This window comes from Lissotriton vulgaris, chromosome 2_1, assembly GCF_964263255.1.
Source record: "Lissotriton vulgaris chromosome 2_1, aLisVul1.2, whole genome shotgun sequence".
Lineage (NCBI taxonomy): Eukaryota > Metazoa > Chordata > Amphibia > Caudata > Salamandridae > Lissotriton > Lissotriton vulgaris.
The window spans coordinates 830470862-830498680 of record NC_141687.1 but is presented as its reverse complement, the minus strand read 5'-3'; the positions used below and the strand labels follow the sequence as shown (position 1 = coordinate 830498680).

At 48.8% G+C, this 27819-nt stretch overlaps 1 protein-coding gene across 1 annotated transcript in view; it reads right to left on the bottom strand.

The window, feature by feature from the left end:
* PCNT (pericentrin) overlaps nucleotides 1–27819 on the bottom strand; it is a 1129672-nt gene that overhangs the window by 605307 nt on the left and 496546 nt on the right. The window contains exons 19-21 of the mRNA XM_086956243.1: nucleotides 8294–8445; nucleotides 7016–7218; nucleotides 6231–6454 (exon numbers count right to left, since the gene is read on the bottom strand). Of these exons, the coding sequence (XP_086812369.1) occupies nucleotides 6231–6454; nucleotides 7016–7218; nucleotides 8294–8445 (579 nt within the window). The remainder of the gene's footprint in view (nucleotides 1–6230; nucleotides 6455–7015; nucleotides 7219–8293; nucleotides 8446–27819) is intronic.

Genomic DNA, 27819 nt, shown 5'->3' with positions numbered 1-27819 from the left:
TGCCCAGAGTTGCCGAGTGTGATCGCTGATCAGAGTGGGCACCGAGGCGAGAGAATTATCGAGTCCGCTGACCCTGGTCCAGAAACCTGCCGCGTCGGGAATCGAACCCTGGTCCCGGGCCGTCCTCTGCTCTCGGGTCTGCCGCCTCTAACCAGTGAGCCACACTACTTCACACCAGTGAGCCACACTACTTCATAAGCCAACAAGCCCTCTTTAGACTAGAACAGAGATGGGTACATCGTTTACACACCGATGAACTGGGTCTTAATGATGCGGTGCCTTGGACGTCGTTAGCCAGATAGTTCCTGATTCGGACTTTATTGTCCTGTTCCCAGTAATCACCATTGCGTTTTAGGTGACTATTTTCCCTTTCCAAGATGGCGCCTATGTTTACCTCTCTAGCCGAGCAGGAGCATCTTCGCTCTCTACACTCGCGTTACGTTACCTAGCAACTTAACGGACACGCCCCCATGGCGCCCGCGCAACTCGCTCTCATATGAGTCGGTTGGAGCTTCGCGAGTGCACCGGCTGTCCTGCTATCATCGTGACGTGGGTGGGGTAGGTGTCGAGAAGCCGGCTGCCAGCAACTTATGAGGTAAGGTGCCCTGACCCCCCTTGAGGACCTCCGCGTGCGCTTTATTGTGACCGCCGCGGCTGGACTCTAAGCAGCACTTCACAAAACGGTAAGCCGCGCCGCTCAATCACCACCTGACCCTGCGGTGACTCTTACTCGTTTTTAGGTGCTCCACACTTGTTGCTGGCCCCACCAGGTCAGCCTGTGGAATCTTCATACGGGAATAGCGGGTAAGATTCCTAATGTCTACTCCTTCCCTTTGAGCATGGTGCTCTATGCTGAATACGTTTCCCACACCGGTGCTAGTCACCTTTCACCGATATCAATCTACAGAGTGTCAAATGGTTCTTTTCTTTTGCTGTTTTGCTGTTTTACAAATATGTTTTTTTAAATTCCTCACGTCACCTTACTATGTGGGGTCAAATACACTCACTGATGCTTGTGTGATTTAGACACAACACATGGCATGTTGTGTGACGCGATAAAGGCAATAACTATGATGCATGCCACCCTTAGAGCATGCCAGCCACATACAGGACGCAGTATTACCTCGTTCTGGCTCTATCCTCTAACCTACTCTCTCACATGAATGCCACATACTGACGGGGTCTGTGCAATCCTCTCAACATCCCGTTATACATCACTAGCACGTTCCTTTGGCACATTATGATGTACTCGGGCAACAGACATAGCAGTAACTATAACCTCCTTTTTTGTTTCCTTCCTAGTTCCCGGGAGGTCCATAAAGAAAGGGTTATTCTACGACAATATCCAGGTCGTATTTTCGATTCCTCTTATTATTGAGGGACCGCAAGCAATTATATGAGCACTTTTGGTCCTGATGAATTGCCTTAGAGGCAAGAAACATGTCGACCACACTCACACTAAGGGTTGAATGAGGCTTGATTACCTTACCCGTCACGCCTCAATACCGCTTAATTTCCTTTTTAATAAAGCAGTGAGCCATGCTATTAAAACTTTGTTTAATGGACTCTACTGACTTTTTTTAGACTACACTCACGCTCACTATTGCACTTTTTTAGGCCCCTCACACTCACACACCCATTGGCAAAGGAATAAAAGAACTCCGCCAAAGTGCAGCACTTCGTGCTGCCCGACGGGCATTGCACCGCCAGCCTGTCGCAGGAGCAGGAAACCAATGATGACGCTGGACGGTCATCGGATGGGATGACAGTAGTCGTCCAACCGGTGACTTGTGTGAGGTATCCTTAATTCCGCAAAGGGTTCACATCATTCACTTTCCCTGTCATACTCAATGAGAGAAAGGTTAGTTTGAGCCATTTAGTCGGCTCACTCTGGGGAACTCTGTACAATTACTTTGCTTACTATTAGATGTAGAAGTGTCAATCAAAAAAATAAAAAGAGAACTTCGGAGGAAAACGGAAGGTATGAGTCCTAAACAGTCTATGTCAAATAGGATGCTGCTCTGTATCCAGTCCGCCAGACAGAAGCAGAGCAGCGATATGGCAAAAATGTAAGGAACAGGATTAAAAGACACACTACTAAACCTTCATTTCGGAGTTTCTAACAAAAATAAAACTAACTAGAGATGTGGTCCAAATGGAGGTTGTTCAGTACACTCCCCGTAGTCAGTGAGTGAGAAAAAGAATTATTACAATCAGGGTACACAATACAGCACTGTACTAAGAAAGAACACTGTGAATATTAGATGCAGCCAGAGACATGCATCCAGAAGCCATAGGCACAGTGGCAGAACACCACGGTACTAAAAAGATGAAATGTGGTCAATCAAGATAGGTCACACATGCCAAGACGCACAGTAACACTGTACAGGAGTAGGGCTGTGAGGATCTTCGAGAATGTAGTGGGAAACAGATGTCTAAAAGGGGTAAACCTGGAGGCCATACAAACACCCAAGGTGCAGATGAAAAAGAACACCTGGTTCCTTTCAACAGATACATGGAATCACAAGTCTATAGAGAAAGCTAGCAAATGGAAACTGAAGGTCTATAGACTGTCTCTTTAAGAGGCCATGGCACTGCAAGGATTAAACATCACTCTAAAAGGTCAAATAAATAGAATAAGGGTCGTACTGAAAAAAGTCAGAAATGTGGTAAAACAATCTGAGAAATCGCAGGTCGCCTGGATGCATCTAAAAGAGAGAGCAAAAGCACAAACTTAGAGGCCAACAGGTCAGAAAACAATGGTCAGGAAGCTAGTAAAGATAGGGACACCATCTCCGTTTTATTCTTGGCCAGGCCCGAAAGCAAACTTCAACAGGAAAGTCAATCATGATAAGGCAAAATCCCACCTGTAGAGGGCTGGAAATGATACAAAACATCTGCAACAAAACCATGGTGATTAGAGTGCCAGCGATCCCAAGTGTTAAACTGCCAGAGGATAAAAATGTGTACGGGACAGAAGGCCGAAAAAGACTCAAGTCATCAAAGGTGAAAGTCACCAAACAAAGATGTTCATCAAGGGGGTTCAAACCCAGGATCACCAAAAATCTATTCCATGATGTGAGCAATGGCAAGTGGGACTAAAAACAGACCCCTGGGTAAAGTCCCTGATGCAGTGTCACAGGCAAAACCTCGTACAGAAACACAGGTTCTAAGAGGTAAAACCAGACCAATGTGCAAAGAGTGGAAGCCTACTAACCCACCAAGATTAGAGAGAGCCTCAGCTGAAACCCACTGTATTTGCCAAGCAAAGTTCAGTCCGAAGGATCTTGAAAAGACCTTTGAGTTGCAGCTTGTGTTAGACCACAGAAGGCAGGCACACTGGGTAGAGCGCCGTTGTGAAAATAACTACAAGGCCTCAGGCAACACGAACCTTGAGCTTTAAGGGCACCAAACCCTGAAGACGGAGTGAAAAATGTGTAAAGCACGAATAAGAAAAAAGTTAAAAAAAACAAATTGCTCAACACCAATGAAGAAAATACAATTCCAAAATGGGATCTTAAAGGCATTGAGTATTTATGTTGCACAACATTGTTTTCATGTTGCAACGGTTTAATGTGGCTAAAAAAACACAAATTAATTAAAATACATTTCAAATACAGACCTAAAACAGTCTGCCAGCTGCCGACATTCTTTAGGACCAAAAAGTACTTTGAGCACCATCACTTCCTCTCATCACCACAGACTGTCCTGATTTAAGAGTGGCGAAGTAGATTGTTTATTTGATTACATATTTGTAAAATACTCAATCCAATGCTATAGAATCCAAACTCTGATATTGTATTAAAGCTGCAGTGACTCGAATAGTGGTGTGCGAATTATAGTGTAACCACCCTGAAGAATAATCCTACATAACCAATATTTATGTTCTGCAAACACTAATGTACATATGATTCTAAACATCAATGTACAAATAAATGTTTATTTTAATTTCAATGACTTGCAAATGAAAGTCACCTTTATACAATTGCTGTTACAACAAACTGCTTTAAAAAAACATGCATTTGCAATGCAATCAGCCTCGCCTTTGGGACCTTATATGTAATTAGCTATGCAGCACATTAGCTTGGGTCAGGGCCGGACTGGCTACCGGGCTGTTGTGTGTGCTGCCGAGCTGGGGGCTGTTTTCGTTGATAGGGACCTGCGTGTGAAAAACGAAATTCGTTTTGCTTTTTTCATTTCAATGCGCACGCAGGTCCCCATCAACGAAATAAGCGCCCACCACAGAGAAATTAGCCCCCAGCTCGGCAGCACACACAACTGCACGGTAACCAGTCCGCAGGGCCGGGCCTAGGATTTTTGGGGCCCCGGGCAGACTAGGAACATGCGAGGCCCCTATAATTTGCATAAGATTTGACCTGACAGGAAGTGACCTCATAGGGTCAGGAAATAGGCCCAGCACAAAAATAAAAGTGGCCCCCATTAGTGAATTAGTTAGCTAGAAAAAGTGTTAAAATTAGGGCAGTTTTTAACTTGTAAAGACATGCTGTTTACGTTTTTTGTAAGGTATGAGAGATTGCAAAGATTTGATTTTGCTGCAGGCAATGTTTGTTTTAATATCATGAAAATCAACATTAAAAACATGTTCATCTGACCATAAAGCAGGCAAACAGCCCAAAAAACAGGTCAAATACTAACCTGGCAGATTGGACCATTACACACTGCCTGATTGCCCTAATGTCCAACCCGGCCACTGTGTTATACAATTATTGTGCTGATACAGGATCATTGTTTTTGTAGGTAAAGTAAAGGACATGAATATAGGGTCCGGTAGGGGCCTGTTTCAATATCGATTTTAATTTACCACCAGGTAAAGACTCGAGGGACCTAGCACACTGAAAGCCCTAGTCCAGCCAATTTTACATTCTGATTGTGCTCCTCTTCCTGCACCTCTTGTCTGGCTGCTATCACACCTATCTGCTCCCCCCGCCCCCTCTCACTTGATTCCGTCTTTCATACCCCTTTCATTTACTCTGTGCTCAATTTCACTAGTCCTGGATGAGCTGAGCTGTTTTCATCAGTGTGAGGCGCCGTCATTCTATCTTTCCTTTAGCGCCCTGCAGTATATCCTGCTTCTTATTCAACCAGGGGCAGGGCGCACTTGAGACGGGAGGGCTCTTGAATGACCTGTCTAATCGCTGCTATCCTCATGCAGATGCAGCGATTAGGCCAAGAGAGACGGACCGGCAGGCAGATAATGATTCAATCCCTTGGGCCTCCTGGGCCTTCTGGGCCCCCTGGGCCTCCAAACTCTGAAGTATTTGAAAGCGCGAGGCCCCCTGGCTGCGAGGCCCTGGGCAGCTGCCCACGCTGCCCATGCCTAGCGCCGGCCCTGACAGTCCGGCCCTGGCTTGGGTGCTGAAACATCTGTTCTTTAACATGGAGGGAAAGTAAGCACCAAACTGCGTGACACGCCAGGTACGGGAACACATGGAAAGAAATATTGCTTTTCAGCAGGAAATGGTATAGTCCAAAGCTCTGTTTTTAATATAAAATAAGGGCCTTTGGTGGTCATATCACTGAAAATACAAAATTTGAAAAAATATTATTGTCTACAGGTGCTCATTTCTATGGACTGGAATCTAGAGAATGCTAAAGTGAATCTGGCATTTTACTTACATCTGCAGGTCGTTTTCTATCAAGAAAGTTAAATAGAGGCAGTTGCCAGAAAAATAAAATAAAGTCCCTCAGCAGAAAGCAATTCTGGTATTTTACTGACTTCTGCTGGTTGTTTTCTATCAAGACAGTTAAACAGAGGCAGCTGAACAGAAAAAAAGGTCCCTAAGCGGAAGCAGACAAGTCCTAGGGCTGATCTCCAGACCCACAAAGTACACACACACACATATATATATATATATATATATATATATATATATATATATATATATATATACATATACATATACATATACATATATATATATACATATATATATATATATATATATATATATATATATATATATATATATATATATATATACACACATATATACTAAAGTATATACAAGAGGTCTCGAATGCTCGACCTAATAATCAAAGGCCCTTTAACTCGTAGTAATTGACGCATAAGCAGAAGCTCTACTGTTACAAAGCAATTGGATGCCTGTGTTTTCTAACAGAAGAGGGAAGATCTGCTGATCCCATGGAGCTGCAAACATGACCGCGGCGTCGCCAATGCATGCCCATGTTGCACTCTCAGTCTCGCTCACCTGCTTAGAGGAGTCCCGAACCAGCTCGAGGAGCCGCTCCACGGCAGTGCGCAGGCGCCGGCTTATCTTCAGGATCCGGCTCTCGCTCTCCGCCAGCAGCTCGGGGGTGCCGAAGAGGCTCTCGCAGAGGTGCTCCGAGAGCTCACAGCCCTCGTCAGTCAGGGTGGACAGCTGGCTGTGGTCCGCCATGGTCTCGCCGTCGGGACTTCCCGGCAGCCGTTCACCTGCAACGACAGTCCCAGAAAGTTACAAGGGCGCAGATTCCTCCTCGTGTGAGGGAAATGAACAGGCCAGTGAGGGGAGCTGGACGGCTCAGGGAAAAGGAAAGCTGTGAACAACATACTAGGGGCCCTGAAGGTAGCAGGACACTGAAACTAGGAAGTGATTCGACAATGAGGCATGGGACGAGAGGAGCAAGAAGTGACCTGTAAATTGAAGCAGTCATTTCTGACTGGTGGGGGCGCGGTGCCGCTGCAAACGATCTGACGTTGGGGATAGTGGGCACTGATTTTAATAGCCCCAATTGAATGTCCTCTACTAAAAGCAACAACGTCCAACAATCTCTTGCACTCATTAGATTGTTCGTGGGACTAAACGTGAAACATGCGTCTGGCAAGAAGCTCATCAGACTTCATACAATTCCATTAACAACGATGACTATGGGACTTACCTCCGACATCAATATCTAAGTATTTTGGTAGCAATGCAGACATAACTGGGTGCATCCATTTCCCCGTGTGCTGCTAAGGTTACCACTTAGCATGTGTAGAACATAGTGCTCTTACTGTTATCCTGCTCCACCTCTTCATCAGCACCTCCCAGGGATTCTCCCACATTCGCAGAGTCACTCCCGGCACCAGCGGACGCCAAGCTGTCATCCAGGCACAAGCCAACCTTCCTACTGATCAGGTCCTCCGTTGCTATAGTGGATCTCACCATCTCTGTGAAGAGCTTCATGACTCGCTGGTAAGAATCCTGCCACGACTTTCTGAGAGGAAGAAAAAAAGAGTTTGTTAGCTTCCGTCTAAATCGTAGACAATATGGACCGTAAAAAGGTGCATACGCAACAACTAGAGCACATGCTCCGAAGATCTCAAGAAAATGCAAAGTGTACATGGGGCCCATCGAATCACCCAGGCCCGGTTTATTATGTGTAGGACAATGCATAGGTAGCATGTGAAGATTTTACAGGATAAAGCTAGTTCTGCTTCAGTGTCTGGAAGACAACACAGCATGATAGACCTAAATTCACACCGTCATCTGCTTATGACCACCACCGCTGGTCAAGAAACACACATACATTCCAATGTTCCACACAAAGGCAGTTACACAAAAACTACTGAAGAGATCCAAGGTTTTGCAAGATATTGGAAACCTGTGCTGGTGTCCTCTCAACATGCAGCTGAAAGTACTGCCATCCCTCTCGGCATTCAAGGAGGCACAAGTCTTTACACTCTTACCGCCCACCTGGAAATTAATGCATTTATGCAGTAACATACACCTCTGCCACGCCACATTCTTGCTACCTCTATTTAATCACAGCCAGGCTACTTCCAATGCTTAACCACTGGTTAACAGTTTTTCTGATAAAGACGGTAATTTCATACAATTACAACCAATCCAATCAGCCCACATTGCATGTGCAAAGGTGCTGGAAAAACCCCAGGCTGTTTGTGGGATTAGTGGGTTGTATATATTTTTTCAGACGTACAACGGCCCTGACTTCCCTGTCCTATCACAGATGGCGCTGCCCTTGATTTTCACAGACTGTCAATCATCCAAGTGAGAATAGAAGATCACCCTACATAATACCACCCTCAGGCTACTAGTACCCAAACTGTCTGTAAAGCCATTGAACAGATAAAACAATTCGCACTCCCTGCACATTCATAGTCAAATTTGAACTGTATCCATTGGTTAAAGACCTGTATCTCACAGCAAAGATAATAGGTTGCATTCCAACACCATGTAAAGAGTTCGTAACCCCAGCACCACAGAGCCAATCTCTTTGTAGCCCCAGAGGGGATTTAAATAGCTCTTCACAACACTCAGAATGTACTAACTGGTTATTGTGAGCAGACTCCGCGTCGGATCTCAGCATGGCCACCAAGACCTCACACTCTTGGTTCTCTCGGTCCCGTCTCTGCACCAGGGCCTCCAAATGAAGGTGAGATTCCTCCATCTTCTTGTTTAAAGAGGAGAGCTTCCCCTCCAGCTGTGAGAATCCAAATAAGGAGACAATAGATAAGAAACCAGTCATCGTGGGTTGTAGTAAACAAGACAGGCATAGGGAACAAGACTGCAAGTGATGCAGGGGTACAGAGGCCAGCACGTTTCTACAGCGCAGGGTAGCGGAGAGATTAAAGCACAGATCTCAAACCTCCCCGAAGTTTCAATGGAGTTCCGTCTATGCCAAGCTAAAAGGGGATCTTGGTAAACATAGCAACAGCAACATTTCGATTTTGGGGAGGGAAGGATATAACGGCGGTTCAAGTTTTCTTCTAAAGAAAACTTCCTCTCAAAGTTGAGAATAAAGGCAGCACTTCCTTGGCAAAGACTACAGCACAGAGACAAAAACTCCACACTGAGTATATTCAGAGCAACAGCAACTATGCCAACTCCCCTCCCCTCCAGCAAGGCTTTTTTTGCGCCTGCACCCCTTTCAGAACTGCTTGAAGTGTACACACAAGCATTCACAGGCTGCTCGAAGCTTCAGCTTGCACATCAATGTTTTAGACACCTTGCACGAGATTAAATGTTAAAAGCTAATTTCAGTTTGGAGGTCCCACTGGTATGACAGACTATTCTTCCACAGACATTTGCTCTCAGAAGTTGTCTCAAATCCTCTGCCACTTCAGTACTGCAAGATTTTCAGAGAATGACCATTAATTCTTTCCCTCTCTCGTGGGGGGGGATGTCTCACCTTTGAGCCCAGCAGTCCTTGTGCTCTCGGAGGATTAGTACACAGGTGCGCACATTCGCTTGCTACTGGGAGAGCTCTTCACGTTCTCAATCTTTAACTCCCACGACACGGACTACCCTGGGCACACCTGCTTAACGCACTGGCATTGTCAAGGCAACAGCGTGGGCCATGTAAACACACAGCTATCCGCTTTCCTACCACAGACACGGGGAGGGAGTGTGGGCTGATACTTCCTTGCCAACTTACTCTTTGCTGAATGCGATCCCGCTGACAGCAGAATAATTAGCATTTATTCGGTCAGGAAAACATAACGAAACCATTTCAGTATTTGGAAAGTCCGCATTACTTAAACTTGGGCGGCAGCCATTAGATAAAGCAAGCACGATTCTAAATTATGAATTAGGGCACACAGCATGCTCGCTACAAGGAATAGGAACCAGACAACAAACCGCCTGAAATGGTTCAGAACACAAGTCTTGGCAGTACATAATCAACCAGACTTAAAATGAAGGTAGCAACAGCTGAATAAAAGCGCTGGTGATTGTGATCAATTAATAAAGCAAAAGCATTCTACGCCCAGTTTATCAAAAATACTCCGTAAAAAAACAAGAGTGCTCTTCTATTTTCTCTTCCTACTTTTAATCCAAACATGCTGGCATGAACAGAAATCCTGCCATCGGCAATATGCACAGTTCAATGGTATTTGTTAAATAGGATTTAGACTGCATGCACAACCAATCTAGATACTAAAAGCGGTAAAATATCCAAAATAAAAAAAGAACCCTTACATTGTCTGCTCGGGCTACAGCTGCATTTTGTGGCTTACAAACAAGAGTGCGCCAGTTGCTTCGGCGTTCAAGATGGTTTTAAGACGTTCCTCATGGGCATATTAACTTTTTGAACATCTTAGGCCTTCAGTGACCACCAACAAATTCCTAAGTGTTTCATGCTGGGGATACCTACTAGAAGTTATGGGTGGGAGAGTTACAAAATGTATTGGGCATAAAGATGGCTCCATGCCATCTGGATACCACGTTTCCATCCCCGGACTTAGCTTTTACATATCAGTGCATCGGGTGAGTTGAAGTCTTGGTTAATTTTGATTGGGTCAACTGGACCGACACATCTGATAACAATAATAAGTAAAAGCAAAGTCTAGCAATGGAAAAGCAATGGAAAAGCAATGACATGGAGCCATCTGGTCACCGTAAAAACGTAATCTAAATCACTTGTACCTTAGTGATAATAATGAAATAGGAACTGAAGATCTCAACATAGTATCATATAACTTTAAAACAAAAAAAAACTCTAAATGGAAAGTAGACAGAATTTCATTTTCCTCACTTTCAAATAAAACTCAACAAATAAAAGATTTAACTTCAGTAATCATCTTTTGAGTACATATCATCTCCCTGTAAGTTCCTCACCTCTTGAATCCCTCCAGGGAGCAGGTGGAGCCAGAACATTTGCAATAGCTCTTCTGTTCAAAAAGGTACCCACCCTCCACCACCCCAGCACACCGATTTCAGATTGCAGTCCCTTCTTCATGTCCTCTAAGAAACAGAGGAGGCAGTCATGATTTACAGAAGTTGCAGTGCATCTATGACCAGTCCTCAATTTGGGGAGATGGGATGGATCGTGAGGAATCTACAGGCAGACCAGGTATCCACCAAAAAGATAATTGCAGAAGGAAAGCAACTTGTTCCGATTGACACTTTTAACGGATTGATACATGAATCAGTAAGCAGTACCCCAAACAAGATGTCCTGCAGCAAAGATCTGAATAAAAAAATATACCTGCAACCTCCAGAGTCCATACTCAAGGTATGGGCTGAAGTCTGCATTGTCAGCAGACATGCCCAGGACAGAAACCTCTGGAAACTGCAGAGGATAGGACCTTCGCCCTGGTGGAATGGCCGCGGATGATTTTACGACGCTCCTCGGCAAGAATGTAGCAGATCATGATGCACAGCAACAACCAGGAGAAATAGCTCGTTTCTGAGTTGTGACACCATTTTTGAACCAATCATTTCCCTAGAGTTGATATCATCAATACAGTGCCAGGAAGCGCAGTCTCTCCTCATCATTGGTGGGATGAGGAGGCAGTTAGAAAGTTGGTAGAATAATGCATGTTTCCAACATTAAACGGGGAGAAGCATTTTGACAAAAGGGAGACCTGGTTCTAAGAACCAGCTTATCTGGATATATGTGATGAGAGGAGGATAAAGAGAAAGCTAAAGTTCACCAAAATGCTGACCGGAGGTAGGGGGAGATAAAAAAACAGTGTTAATTTAAGCAACAGCAAAGGACAGCTGTGCATATGCTCAAATCAGGAACGTGAGCACCAAGGTAATGTCCCAGTGAGGGAAAATAGAAGTGAGAAAACAAATGGGGCAACTCTTTCAGAAAATACTTAACTATTTATTTGCAAAGTTTTATATAGCGCTGGCTAGACCCGGAGGTATCAGAGCGCTTTACCTGAGGATCAGCAAGTTACAGGATACATACTTATATCAGTTGAAACAGCGAGTTACAGGTTACATAGTTACAACCGTTTGAATCAAAGAATCACAGATGGAGGGGGAGTGAAGGAGACCCGAACGGGGAGAAGAGGAAAACAATGTCAGATCGGCTGGGTAGGCGACGGCCACGGGGCCAGACTCCACTATAGCTGCATAGGACAGCTCCACCGGCCATCGGCCAATGTTGCTCGGTCTCCGCTGTAGGTACAAACAGATTTGTCATCCGCCCAGGGGGCGTAGTCATTGTTCCATCAAAGTGGGAGACAAGGAGACAACGGGGAGACGAGGAAAAACCATGTCAGATGGCCGGCTGGGTAGGTGACGGCCAAGGGGCCAGACTCCTCTATAGCTGCATAGGACAGCTCCACCGGGCATCCGTCAAGGTTGCTCAGGCTCTGTGGTGGGTACACACAGTTTTGTAATTTACATCAGTTGAATCGGCGAGTTACGGGTTACATACTTATATCAGTTTGAATCAAAGGATCATAAGAGGGAGGGGGAGGGAAGAAGACACAAACGGGGAGACGAGGAAAAGAATGTCAGAAGACCAGCTGTGTAGGTTACGGCCAAATAGATGCTGGAGAATAGTTACATGAGTTGCAAAAGCATAGTTTTTGTTCTTAAAACATAAATAAAAGGCAGTGTCATTTACAATGCCAATAGCTTAAACGTGTGTAAATGCGAGACCTATTGCATTGCAAATGCTTGTTTCCCTACTCGGAGAGAAACCTCCCCCAAAGAGCCGCCCTTTAAGATCAGATCCCCAGGAGGGTAGGGAGAGAGACAACAGCTCTAACAGTGCTTTGAGCGGACAGTATAAGTGTCCCTCTGTGAGTATGCGGTAAACATTAAACAAAGGGTGTTGTATTTTGCATGTGCGGGGGACACAGTTGGTGCAGTAGGGTCTCTTACCTGTTCCCATGCAACAAGTAGCTTCCTCTCCTGTTGGCTCCGCCCACACAGACATTGTGGCACACTCCTGGGTCAGGTGACTGGCCCACGGTGACGTCACGCCGAAACCTAGACCAGGCACTGGCTTACCTGTACAGTAAATGCTTCCAGTTTCTTCCCAGCCTGTCGGCTCACAGCAGGCTAGTTGGGGCTTGCACGCCCACTTTCATGTGTATCTTTCTCTGGGGTAAAAAAGTAATGAGCTTCTCATGTAATATTGAGCCTTGAAAATCGAATACTAAATGTCAGATGCCAATGCGAATAAAATATAATGTTAGATAGAGAAGCCATGTCTGCATTTGTGGCCGACTGTTATAGTTTAGTGGCCTCATTTCAAGTGTGACATGTTAAGTCTACTTACTCCTGGCTTTGTAACAAGGAATGCATTCTGGGTCTGGTAGTTTCACATAAAAAAAATGAATACATTAATTGTACATCCTAGTATGCAAAGAGCTGTCTTGGTAAAAAACCTGGACCGGCTGAAACAGTACCACATACAAAGGGCGTCTGTTTAGTTTTTATTTAGAAAGTTATTGCTGTTTCTATGTTCCTATTTACAGTTGAAAGAGCTCCATGAATTGAGTGGAACATATCTGTATTACAAGAATTCAAATCACGAGAGTCATAGAGAGAACATTGCAGAACTAGAGTCACGGAGAGAACGTTGCAGTGCGAGTTTTTAAAAAAAATGATAAATTAGATCGGCAGTTTCTTTAGATGTCCCTCTAGGAATGTGAGCCCTAAAGGAACAAAGCCATCCCGTTAATATAGTCACTAGTGTGTCACAAGTGCAGCGGGGGCATTGTTGGAGCGCACAAAAGTGAAAGTGCGGTGGGAGCGCGCAAGACGCCGTAAGCGTGCACATCGGCTGTCCGGGCAAGAACACATCTCCTGTCCCCCTTCGGACGCAAAACCCACAACAATAGATCTCGCCAAGCAGCGCATGCGCTGCATCGCTAGGCAAGACCTAAAAAGAGAGGACTAACAGAAGAATACTGACCCAAACAATGGATGGTGGATTAATGCACCATTTCATTTTGATTGATGGCCATCTTTTTTTGCTGTATAGTGCAGATTTCTGTTGTGATGTAGGTTATTCTTTCCTTGGTGGCTACTTCATTCTTCCAGCTTGCTTTTACCACTGCTGCTCTTAAAGCACTCATTACAGCTTTGAAATAAAGATCGACCCATTTATCACGTATTTGAGGTGGATTGTGCCCCTTGATTGCTTACTTTCATTGGTGCTTAAAACATTAACAATGGATCATGGTGTAAATTAACTGAGCTGTGTTTTTTTGATTTGGGGTTGTAGGGTTCTGTGAAGAAGTTGTTGTAGCTGGTCATAGACTTTGTAGCTTGTTTATTTACATGAGTTATCTTTTTTTCCAGAAGTTTACATAGATGCATGAGGTTTTAGATAAAGGGTACAGCAGCTTTGCTTGTATTTTATTTCCCATACCTGGGCTAGTTCTTGCTGGAGCCTTGTTCTAAGGATTGCTTGAGGGCAAGCATTGCCTGGTTTGCTCGACTTGTCTAAGGTGCACAGGCTTTTACCTGATGAGCGGATAAAAGGGGTTTACTGACCGAAATGTTTGCTGGGTCTACACCATATCGGGTGCAGTTATTTGTTCTTGCTATAATCATATTCTTTGGGCGTTTCAACATTTAAAAAAAGTTATTGAACACTTTAAAGTTCTTATCACCCTTTCTTGTTAGTTTTCACCACAAGCACAAGTTACTACTTGTGTAACGATATATCTGTAAGAGACATTAGTTAGTGATAGATTCCTTACCTTAGAATATCCCCAGGCGTCAGACTGGATCCGGAAAGTTTTGCGTAGCAGTACCCTTGCGCGTCGGTAGGCGTTGTCTGCGGCTCCGCGTCCGTCGTCGGCGTCGTGATGACGTCGTGATGACGTCGTCGGAGTACTTAGACGCCGCCTCCGCGTGCTGACGTCCGTTCTTAGCCACAGCTTTTCCGCGCCAGAAGCGCAGAGCCATGACAAAAACCGACACTGGTGCCAAGAAACTAGGGCCCTGAAAGGGGAAGACCTTAACCCTAGATATCGGTTCGCAGAACGGGGAGGATGGGTGGATCGGTAAGGAATCTAACACTAACTAATGTCTCTTACAGATATATAGTTACACAAGTAGTAACTTGTGCATCTGAAAGAGACACGTTAGTGATAGATTCCTTACCTTAGAAAAGATACCCCAGCAATACCATCCCCGTGGTGGTGGGTCTGCGAACCAATATTCACACCAGAAAGTCCTGGAGAACGGAACGGCCGAAGTAGCCATCCCTCCGGACTTGACTGTCCAGGCAGTAGTGCCTCGCAAACGTGTGCAACGAAGCCCACGTAGCAGCCTGGCAAATGTCCAGCAAGGGCACACCTCGGCCCAAGGCAGTTGTAGTGGCCGTGGCTCGAGTGGAATGAGCCCGCAGCCCAACAGGTGGTTCCTTCTTTGCCAAGGAGTAACACGCCTGGATGCACATGATAATCCATCGAGAGATGGTCCTCTTGTGCACCGCTTTCCCTTTCTTAGCGCCCGCGTACCCAACAAAGAGTTGATCATCCACCCGGAACTGGCGTGTGCGATCCAGATAGAACGAGAGCGCACGTTTTGGGTCCAGACGGTGGAGCCTCTCCTCCTCTCTCGAGGGGTGCGGAGGCGGAAAGAAGGTGGGCAATGTGATGGACTGCCCCATGTGGAAGGCCGTGACCACCTTAGGCAAGAAGGAGGGCCTAGTCCTCAAAACAACCTTGTCCGGATGGACTGAAAGGAAAGGAGGCTTACAAGAGAGGGCCTGGAGCTCACTCACTCTCCTGGCAGAGGTGATGGCTACCAGGAAGGCAGTCTTCAAAGAAAGAAGGCGAAGTGGACAGTTATGAAGTGGCTCAAAGGGAGCGCACATCAGAAATGTTAGAACCAGGTTCAAGTCCCACTGAGGCATCACGAAAGGAACAGGAGGAAAGGTATGAGTGATGCCTTTCAGAAATCTGTTTACTATAGGGGACTTGAACAACGAAGGTTGGTCAGGCAGCCTCAGAAAGGCTGAAAGAGCCTAAAGATAGCCCTTGATAGTGCCCAGAGCAGAGCCCTGCTGGGCAAGAGAAAGAAGGAAGAGAAGAATCTCAGAGAGAGGGGCATTGAGAGGATCCACAGCCTTTGCTGTGCACCATGCCACAAATCTGTTCCACCTGCAGGCGTATACCGTTTTTGTGGAGGGACGCCTGGCTGCCAGAATGATGTTGCAAATTTCAGGAGGAAAGTCAAATGGCCTCAACTGTCGCCGCTCAATCTCCATGCATGGAGGTGGAGACTGGACAGGTTCGGGTGGAGGACCGTCCCCTGCTGCTGCGACAGAAGGTCCTCCTGAAGAGGCAGACGAACCGGGGGGGATCGACTGACATACTAGCTCGGGATACCAGTACCTTCGTGCCCAGTCCGGAGCCACAAGGATGACTTGTGCCCGGTCGCTCTTGATCTTCTTCAGCACTCTGGGCAGAAGAGGTATAGGCGGAAAGGCGTACAACAGACCGCAGCTCCACTCGCGACGAAAAGCGTCTCCGAGCGAGTGCCGCCTTGGAAATTCCAACGCGCAGAACTGATGACATTGCGCGTTCTCTTCGGTGGCGAATAGATCTAACCAAGGCTCTCCCCAACGCAGAAAGAGGCCTTGCGCCACGTCCGAGTTCAGACGCCATTTGTGATCCATCGAGCACCGACGGCTGAGTACGTCCGCCCTGGCGTTCAGAGAACCTGCCAGGTGTTGAACCACCAGAGTCACGCCCTGATGTTCCAGCCATTGCCAGAGGCGCAGAGCCTCCTGGCATAGGGTCCACGACCCCACACCGCCCTGTTTGTTGCAGTACCACATGGCGGTGGTGTTGTCGTGAACATCTGCACTGCACTCCCTCGGACAGACGGGAGGAATGCTTTCAGTGCCAGACGAATCGCCCGCAGCTCCAACAGATTGATATGGAGCCGGGACTCCGCCGGAGACCAGAGTCCTCTGATCTCCGCCTCTCCCAAGTGGCCACCCCAGCCCTGGAGGGACGCGTCCGTCACAACTACGTGCTCCGGTTGGGGGAGGGAGAGGGATCTGCCGCTGACCCAATCGCGGTCCGCGAGCCACCACTGCAGCTGTCTCGCAGTGCCCTCCGAGATCAGGACATGGTCGGACAGGTTGCCCCGGTGCTGGGCCCACTGAAACTTCAGGTCCCACTGCAGAGCCCGCATCCGCCACTGTGCGTGATGCACCAGAAGGATGCAGGAGGCCATCAGCCCCAGAAGTCGCAGCGTCAACCTGACCGAAACCCGGGATAACGGCCCGAAGATCGGAATCAGGGCCTGTATATCCCAAACCCGCTGTTCGGGCGGATAAACCCGAAACTGCGCCGAGTCGAGAACTGCTCCGATGAAAAGGAGCTTCTGAGAGGGGCACAGGTGTGACTTCGGCACATGGATGGAAAATCCCAGCCGGTGCAGGAGATCCGCCGTAGTCTGGAGGTGGTTGACGACTGCCTGGGGCGAGCCCGCCTTCAACAACCAGTCGTCTAGGTAGGGGAAGACTGAAACCCCTAACCTGCGCAGGTGAGCTGCGACCACCGCCATCACCTTCGTGAACACCCGTGGGGCGCTGGTAAGGCCGAAGGGGAGCACGGTAAACTGAAAGTGCTCAAGGCCTACCGTGAACCGCAGGTAACGCCGGTGGGCCGGCAGGACGGGGATGTGGAAATACGCATCCTGCAAGTCCAACGCTACCATCCAGTCTCCTGGGTCTAGGGCAGCCAAGACCTGAGCCAGTGTCAGCATTTTGAACTTCTCCTTCCGGAGGAAGCCGTTGACGTTCCTCAGATCCAAGATAGGGCGTAGGCCCCCTTTGCCCTTCTTGGGTACCAGGAAGTAGTGGGAGTAGCAACCACGACCTACTTCTGGCCCAGGAACGCGCTCGATGACCCCCTTGGCCAAGAGGGCTGAAACTTCCTCCTGCAGGAGCCGCAAATGATCCCCCGATACGCGGTGGTGTTGCGGTGGCATGGCTTGAGGGGTCGTCTCGAAGGGGAGGGAGTAGCCCCTTCGGACGATCTGCAGCACCCACCTGTCCAAAGTGACTGTGCGCCAGTGAGAGTGGTGATGGCGAACCCTGCCCCCCACTGGCGTTACATTGGCCGCAAAGCACGGACTAGGAGGGTTTAGAGGCGGATGCTGCGGGGGCAGGTGTGGACTGGCTCCGCTTGCCTCCCCGACCGCCTCCACGGCGGTTTCCACGGCCGCCGCCGCGCTGGACGACAGTTTGCGGCGAGTGGCTGGCGGCACATGTGGGGACGCCCCTTCCTTGGCCACGAAAGGAGCGAAAGGCACCCACTTGCTGGCGCGGGGCCGAGAGGCCCAAGGACTTGGCTGTAGCCCTGGAGTCCTTAAAGCGCTCAAGCGCGTGGTCTGCCTTGTCGCCAAAGAGGCGACGGCCATCGAACGGCCAGGCGACGGCCATCGAACGGCATGTCCATGAGGGTATTGAAAACGTGGCTTTTTACTAAATAATTTTTTTTCCCTTTCTTCTGCCTGCATTTTAGTTATGTTGTTGTCTTACTTGCCGATATTCTTCGTCAAAGCGCCGGGATGCTCCCTGGAGTAGCCGTGCGCTATAGAAGAAATAAACTAACATAACATAACATAACATATTCTGGACATCAGCCGAGAAGTTGGCGGATCGGAGCCAGGCGTGGAGTCGAATCGCCACCGTCGTAGCCATCGCTCTGCCCAGCGAGTCAGTTGTATCCAGTCCGCACCTGATCGAATACTTCGCTGCGTCCCGGCCCTCCACTAGGGCTTGGCCGAGTTTGGCCCGTACCTCCAACGGACACTCTGGCAGCAATTCCGCCACCGTTTCCCATATAGAATGGGTGTAACGGCCCAAGAGGCATGCGGTGTTGGAAGACCGCAGTCCCAAGCTGAGGGACGAGAACACCTTTTTGCCATAGGCCTCGTACCTCTTGGATTCCCGATCGGGGGGAGCCGTCGGGAAGGCGGTCTGGGAGTTAGAGGCCTGGATAACCAGACTCTCGGGGGTGGGGTGGGTGGACAGGAAACATGGGTCGCCGGGCGGTGGCATCTGGCCACGTTCCTATCTACAGGCGAACCTATAGCGGGCCTGGACCAAGTGCCCAAAAGAACGTCCGACAAGGCCTCATTAAACGGCAGCATAGTCTCCATGGAGCAGGACTGCTGCTTAAGGACCTCAGTGAGGGGGTTAGTCCTCACGGCCGCGACGGGGAGCTAAAGGCCCAACGCCTTAGCAGCCCTCATCAACACCACACTATATGTCGCGCCCTCCTCCGAAGCCACGGAAGGAGGAGAGACGAATCCAGGGTCTGGAGAGGTGTCCAGGCCACTGGCCTCCCCAAGGTCTCCTGTCCAGTCCATGTTAGACTGACATTCCCTTGTCAGAGGGTCCTCAGACCCCTCCCAATCCTCCTCTTCCCCCATCTCCTGAGACTCCGGGTCGTAAGTGAATGAGGATGGATCATAGGGATGGAATTCCCCGACCGGCGTCGAGATCGGCGTCGACAGGCTCCGTCCCGACGCTGGAACCCATAGAGAGGAGGCATTGGGGACGGCGTCGGCCTTGGGGACGGCAACGGCCGAGGCCGACGCCGGAGGGGACACCACACGGACCGACCCCGGGGGGGTCGTAAGGTCCACCGGGGACGGTCCAGCGCCCGACGAGGGCCGAACGGCACCCTGCGGCGTCGGGCCCGAAGGCACCGACGACGCCGGGACCGCTGAACCCTGCGGCGCCGAGCCTGAGGGCAGCGGCGGCGTCTGGATCGTGGAGCCCTGCGGCGCCGGCGGCGAAGACGCCGGCGGCGTCGAGGCCGAAGCACCCGACGGCGTCGGGGTCGCAGCCCCCGACCCACTAGGGCCCCCAGACGGGTTCGCTGGGCCCGAAGGCGCCGCGGAACCCGTCTGAGAAGAAAGGGACCTCATGGCCATGAGGAAGCGCTCTTATCTCCTCCGGCGTCGCGTTCAGCCCAGGGACCGGGGGGTATGGAGCCGAACGTGGCGCCCGCGACTCCTGAGGAGCCGCGTGGGCGGTGTCACCCGAACCCCCGGCCGCATCGCGCGAGCGTCGGGGGGGGAGTCGGAAGAGCGATGATGTCTCTTCGACTTCTTATGCTTCTTACCCGACGACTTGGACCCGGAGGAGTGGGGCAGACTCCCGGAGCTGTGACGGCTCCGCCCCCGCGACCTGTCCCTTGACCTCCCGTGGGACCGGGACCGGGACCTCATACGGCGCGGGGCCGACTGGCGGATCTCGAGTCGCCTGCGGGACCGCTCCCGCCTGGCCTTCCTCGAGAGGGCCCGACAGTCGGAGCAGGCCTCGTTGTCATGGTCGACACCCAAACACGTCAGGCACAGGCGGTGCGGATCCGTAATCGACATGAGGCGTTCGCACTCGTCGCAGTGCTTGAAGCCGGGCATCCCTAACGGCACCGTCGGAGTCGTGAAGACTTCGAAATAGATCAAAAGATCCAAAAAGTTAGTCAAAAAAATGACTAGGGAACTGCTTTTTCCAGATCTGCGCTGGCTGGCGCGGAAAAAAGAAGAACTGACGTCAGCACGCGGAGGCGGCGTCTAAGTACTCCGACGATGTCATCAAGGCGCCCACGACGGACGCAGAGCCGCAGACGACGCCTACCGACGGGCAAGGGTACTGCTACGCAAAACTTTCCGGATCCAGTCTGACGCCTGGGGATATTCTAAGGTAAGGAATCTATCACTAACGTGTCTCTTTCAGATAGAGCTTTTAGCTATATGTTGGCAAAGACCTATTGTGGACATTACCTATACTCCGTTTTGGATGAGCCTATTGCTCAATTTTGGCTTTGTTGTCCATGGCATTTGCTTTCATCTTATTCAGTGGCTTTTCTTTCTCTTGTGTTTATGTCTATGATGGTGCCTACCTTATTTATCATCCTTTTGATTAGATGAGTTGTGCTGTCCACAGCCCCACCTCCGGAAACTAATATTTTGTCTCCAGCACTCAATTGGAGTGCATATTGTCCTTCTATATCGCATGTGCGCTGCTTCCCACTCACCTACCTGCCCCCACACGCTGTTGCTACGCCTGCCACTAAACTCAACTGTTTCCACCTCTGCCATTCTCATACGGCTGTTTTGTAAGTTTTAAAAAACATGTTTAGTCCTCTCCACCAAGATCCTCTATTGCTTCCCTCACTCACCCTACTGTTTCCTCACTCCCCCCCCCCCATTAGTTGGTGTATACTTCACCTCCCCTCGGTTGCTCCCCTCTCCCAGTCTCCCTTGAAAAATATATGTATATACGTTTGAAGGGCCTTGCAGAAGCAATGGGCTACCAGGCTGCTCCCTTTAATATTTCTTTTAAAGGGGGCATGGTACACTCATGCATATGTATTTTTATAATTCAATTTGTTTTCACACTGCAGGCGAACAAAAAAATGAACAACTCCTACAAGCTAGGCCCCGGTTTAAGCACAAGGCAACACATATTAAGCCATCAATGGTACACATTCCAAATGTATGATATAGTTGCCTGTCCAGTGACAAGTGAGTTCACTGTACAATAGGAGAAAGGAGCCATCCAGTATCCGTTACAGACTCAGTCTTCAGGGCCTTTGAATCTTGCCCATGGGCCCCACATTTGTTCGTATTTGCGAGGGACTACTCCTGTTTTGTACACTAGTTTTTACATTGCTGCGCAGGAGTCCATGCCTCTAACTCATCCATGTAGAGGTGGCGCCTGTACATCTCTCTAATGCCTGGCAGGTCTCTTAGTCACCAGCTACGCTATAGCAATGAAGGCATGTGCAGCTCTAGAGCCCCCCACTGTGTCCATTATTGCAAGCAGAATAGTCTTATGGTCAAAAGCTAGTGGTAATCCCACCACCTGCCCAATCCGACTGTTGACCTTGGTCCAGTACACTCATACCACTGGGCAGGCCCAGGAAACATGTTAAAGGGAACCCGGAGCTTGACTACACCGTAGACACACAAGTTCCGGAGCACATTCCATGTCACAGAGGCATGCCTGGGAGTAATAGATCCGAAGAAAGAACTTGAACTAGATCAAGGGGAAATGCACGGAGATTGCAAGTGTTTTTGAGGACCTTATTGCCTTGAACCTCATCCTTCATGGCCCCACATGTCCTTCTCCCACTGCGACCTTAAGCCCCCAGGGGGTCTGGTGTGTTGATAACTAGCAATTTATATGAACGTGAGATGCCCCCCATACCCAGTGACCAATTTACATTCCAGCACTTTGAATTCCGGGATGGCCCCTAGTTTACTTTTGTAGCCCTAGAGAACGTGGCACAATTGGAAGTAGCTATAGAATTGAGGAGTGAAAATGGAACTCTGCTGCCAGTTCCTGAAATGAGTACTGTACCCCTCCCTCCAGACATCTGTATTGAGAAGCCAATAAGGTTTCATAGATGAAACCCTACCAGGCCCGCCATTTCCGCCATTCACATCCTATGCCACAGGGAAGTCTCCACGTAAGGGTTCCATACCATTTCATGCGGTGAAGAGCAGCGTAGAGGGGCCTGTGTGTTCAATGGTAATGAACACGGGGTGTCCTGCTGTACAGCAAAGAGAGTAGACTATATGGATGTAGCAAGTTCAGTTCCAGTTTATGGTCTGGGTCCCCTGTATCAGCTCGGAAATAATTGATGATACTGACCAACTGCGAAGCCCAATATTATAGCCTGATATCTGCCCATACGTAACCCTGCCTCGAATGGGGAGAACCGGCACTTCTTGAAGGACACTCTGGGTGTTTACCCACCATGGGAAATTGGTGATATGCAAGTCGATGAAGAAAGTTTGGCGGTAGTGTATGAGGGTAGTGCTGCAGTACATACAGAAAACGAGGGAGACAGCATCTAAAAGAGAGCCCGCGGCCTGCTAAGGAGAGCAGCAGCATGGACCACTCCTCTGTCACTCCGTGCCCTTTCCATCAACAGGGCTATGTTGCGGTTCCAGTGGCTCGACCTAGTAAGGGCTCCTGTCATGACCAAATAGCTGAAAGTGCCGTTCTCCATCCACAACAGAGGATCCACCTACTCCCATTCCCGTACCTCTGGAACAGGTACCAAGGTCGACCTACCCCAGTTGACTTCAATCCCAGAGGCCTCCCCATACATCTCTTAATATTTTGTGAGCCTCAGTAGGGGGTCGCTAGGTCTCTGAATGAAGAAGAGCATGTCTGCCTACAGCGAAACATGACCTCCCCACTGACTCTGACCTGGGCTCACAAATCCGTATACTGTAATGACGCCCACCTTTGGAATCGGGGGCAATACACATTTTGCGGAGGACCGCCAAAAAATAAGGCTAATGTACCATATTGAATGTCCGTTCGATCGCAACGATAAGGGGTGCTGAGTCACCCAACAGCTCCTCCGAATGAGCAAGCACCAAATGTAAATGATGCAGGCAGTGCCAATTGCCCCTGCCTGGCATAAAGCTTTTTTGGTCTGTGTGTACCACGTACTACTGATTATATGACCCACACTCCAGAATTATTAGCTTTCAAAATACCCATAATTGTCGTGCCTCGAAGGTCTGGCGGAGCCTCCCACTGGTGTATGCATCCGAAAATGCGAGGCAAATCCAGCACCATGAGGTTGGACACCCTTTGTGTCTTGCCCTACGTAGCTCGGCTAGCACTCTGCATGGGTGGTTTGACCGTCGCCAGCCAGTAAGTCCGCTTACCCTCCCTATCTCATACAACCTGCCCTGGGAGTGAAACCAGCTTAGTTTCGTTGAGTATAAGAGTTTGTGGCGAAGCTTCAGGAGAGTCTGGGCTAGCGGCTTTTTTTCCACACTTGAGGTGGGAGCAAATGGTGGCTGCTGCAGGGAGGGAGGGTGGGGGAGGGTAAGAGAAGGGGTAGGGGATGTTAAAAAAAAAAAAAACAAGAATCAAAGAACTGGGAAGTACTCACATCAGGCACTAGACCACTGGGAATTTCTAAGGTACTCGCACCGATCACCGAACAATCTGGAATTTCTGAACACACATCACCTTGAGATCTCTGTTTATCTCAGACCAAGCACAGGACGACAACAAGTGTCTTAACTACACTAATCTCACACATGAAACGTGAGACCCATGAACCATTCACACCCAAAGTGAAACAGCTTGAGATCCCTGAACAGCTCATGCCTATCCTGGGATATCATGAGACCTTTCAGGTACTCACACCAGAAATGAGAAAACGTGAAATCAGAGGTACTCGCAATACAATATTTCTGAAACACTCACAATTGGCACTGAAACATGGACACCAGTTCACAAATGACAAAATGACAAACTTACTGACCAGGTGCCAGGATTTTCGGTGGCTGTACCAGCTGCACCTGGGGGAGCTGTCCACCCCGTAGCCCACCAGAGGGGTGCAGATGCCGTCTGCCACCTAGCCCAGAAGCAGCAGAACCCCCACATAGGTGGTGTTGAAGCCCAGCACCGAGTGGTAGTAGAGCAGAAAGTAGGTGAACCACATGGAAGCGCACAGGTCGTTCAGGAAGTGGCCGGTGGAGTAACTCAGCCGCTGCCGAAGCGGCATGGACTCCTGGTCCGGGTTGTGCCACCTGGGGGCCGTCACACCATCAGGAAGGTGGTCATGTGAGGGGTACTGACAGAAAGGGACTGGCTTTTATAAAGTGCCCCTCATGCCAACTCTTTATAGCCTGGCGGGTGCACTGGCTCGCCACTCGTTTCATAAACATCCTGCCGGCCCAACTTGACTTTACACTCACCTAAAACAGCTGCAATACGCTGGGGCCATAAAAACCAGAACAGATTAAACCGGTGGTGTGCGCGTACCACAGAGGAGCAAGGCCGGGAATCGAAACTAGTGGTGCGCGTGCCCAACAGAGGAGCGGGGGCGAGGGAGCACGGCAGCGAGGCAAACATGCGCTGCTGAGCGCAATAGACACGGACAGGAGTGGGCGATGCAAAGGCGGGACATGTGTCCGCCTTTGCCCAATTGTGTGCCAATGCCTGCCGGCGAAAGCAAAATCACATGCACGAGTGTGTGGTCAGCTTTCAGAACCCCGTACAAGAGGTCTCGCGCTGTGCGAGCAATGCTGCGCACTGCAACGCTAGGCAGGAGACCTAAAAACAACTTGGTAGAGGGGCAACAAGCTAACAAAAATAAAACATTAAAAGCACACCACACCTCAACAGGCAGATCGCGCTTCAAGCATGAAGGTGGAGACTTTGGTAGCTCGGATGTAGAACTCCCACTACAAGAGGAGATCTGCACTGAGGAGAATCGGCAGGACAGATCAGAGTACCACACCCTCTACAGACAGTCCAGCCCGGATCGGAAGTAGCTCCCTCACAAATCAGAGGGACTGGGTGAAATTACCTCCCTAGACAAAAAAAGTCAGAGGAATCCTTGCTGAAGATACTGCTGTGGAAACCACTACAAGCAGTGCTTGTTCTTGTTGGTGGCAAAAGGGTCCAACCAAGAAGTGTTACAGAGTGATAAGATGGAATGAACCCCCTCCGGAGGAAGGTGTGAGTAATGGTTGGGTCAGATAGCTTAATAAATCGTTGGCCTGCACATTCAGGTGGCCCATCAGATGGTTCATGATCAGCCACAGAGCATGAGCCGGTGTCCGAGATCATAAAGTCAGTGCTTCCATATAATGGAGACATGAGCTCACACTCTTGCTTGTAGCAAGTCATGTTTTCTTTTAGGACTTGAACTGACCGACATTGGACAGAATGCAGGAATGCTTTGAAGGTAAGGAGAATCGTGCAAGCAGGATGACCAGATAAAGAGGATAAAAGCACACTGCGTCACAAGTGAGTGTTCTCATGCAATGCATTTACCACAATGCTTCTGGGCTAAATGCGTGCTGGTATGCCAGACAGTGTGTTCCCTCCTCCTTTTGTGATTGGCTCATTGCTGAATTATTGGGCTGATTAACTCTGGGATGCACCTCTGCAGCATTGCAAGCACCCCCAAATTAGACGTTACTCTCTACTGAAGGACAACAATCCTGAAACACCTGTATTGAGATACCCAGCAGTGGCTGCACAAACAATGGTGAATACTAAAGACTCAACTGAAGTGAGGGTTCACTGCACTTACCACAATGCATCTGGACTAATTGTGTGCTGTTATGCAAATGCTACTTACCAGTATGCATCTGTTCTTGGCATGTAGGGCTGCTGACATTCATATCTGTGCATAGATCGCCGCCTAGTGTTGGGTCCGGATGATTGCACATTGTTGTCCTGGAAGAGTCTTCGAAGTATCACGAGATAGGTGGCTCCTCCCCTGGACTACAGTGCGCATGGCCATCGCCTCCATCCCCAGATTGTTTTTTTCCGCCATTGGGTTCGGATGTGTTTCGGTTCCCTCTGTCGGAATCGATAGTTGTTTAACTGTTATGGCAGGCACTGTGCTCCCTCCTTTTTGGGTTTACATGATACTTCCATTGGGAGACCAACGGCCTATGATCCCCAGTACAGTGAGAGGACCACCACAACACAGGGAAAAGGCTTCAGTCACCACTGTGACAACCATTAGCAGACTGGATTCTTGAATGTGATGAGCTATCACTGTAGGTCGTAAGCCACCCACCATGAACTCCGACTGCTGCCCATGAAAACTTTCACATTTTATTAGTTACTGGAACAGCACACACCACAGGAGAACACATGTACCATAAAGCATGAGGCACCAGAAAGATGCATGCTCAAGGAGGCCCTGAAGGCGCAGACCATGTGCCAGAAAAGAGCTCCCTCCTGAAACATCGGATCATAGCATGCATGTCCCAAAGGCATTAGCGATGGAAGAAAACCTTTAGGGAGACCGTATTCAGCTTCACTTCAATGAAGAGGAGACACAGAGAGGGCGAAGAGGAAATTGCTACAAAAAATCTAAGTCAAACAGCAGGGAGATCGTGACCCATAGGTGGTAAAACCCAAGTTACTGTAAAAACATGCAATCAGCAACCATTCACAGAGTTACAGAAATTCCAAGGTTCTCTGATGATGTGTGCCAATCACCAAAATCACTTTCGTTAAGACTCAAAGTACTTCTGTTAATCCAAGCAGGAGAACCACACATTTATTGATGGCTGAATCAACCACAAAGTGCAGATAACTCCTGCAGGCTCATTAATGTGAAACTATGCACCCTGCAGTTGAAGGACATCATTCAGTCTTTCAGATTTAGAGCCAAGAAAACCTGTGCCAGATACAGCATTTTGAACTTTCAAATCAATGCATTAAAAATGTCAAGATAAGGCATGGGACAAAGGCATGCAATGAGGACCGTTGCTGCTGTCCACGACAGCTGCCCGAACCACCACATCCCCCAGTAGCTCTGAAAGGGCTGCATAGGCTATGAGGGTTGATGCCGTCGAAAGGTTGGACCAAGGGAGCAACACATGAATTTCTGATACAGCAGGGGAACTGGCGTACATGGGCTGCTAGTCCCCAGATCGAGCGATAGACTCTGCTTGAATCAATCCAGGGCATAGTCTTCAGTATTGCTGAAAATAAAAGCACCTTTGGAGTGCATGCCCAAAAAGACTTGTTCAATACCACCGGAGAATTCAGGGGAACACATCAAAGGATGGTGGAGAGTGGCAAATGGAGGAGCCAATACACCATACTACTGAATCCACATAATCCAATCCTGGTCACAGGTTCTGGGTTACATCCTACCCAGGTTGCGCAACCACTACAAAATGGTCCGAAAGATTATCAGGAAGGTGCAGTATGACAACTGCACCATTCCCCAAAGAGCATGGGCCTAGCAGCCAGGCCAGGAGGCAAGTCGTATACAAGTAGCGAAGGGAAAGGCTCCTTGAAGAAAAGACCCTCCCCCCAATCAAGGACCTCAATTCTTGTTGATTCGCCGTTAGAAGCAAAAACTGGATATGGATGAAAGGTTCTGTTTCGAGGAAGAGTGCGCTTAAACCACATCTCAAACGACCCCAGTTTTGAGTTTACTGGACTCGCTGTATCTTCAGGATCAAATTCCTTTTCAAATATTTTCCTCCAAATTACATGTGCTCAGGACCCCATTGTCTATTAGAAAGGAACGTTTTTATATGGCATCTTGGCACCACGGTTCATAGATAAAAAGCTAGGGGGAGGGAATTCAATGTTTAGGCA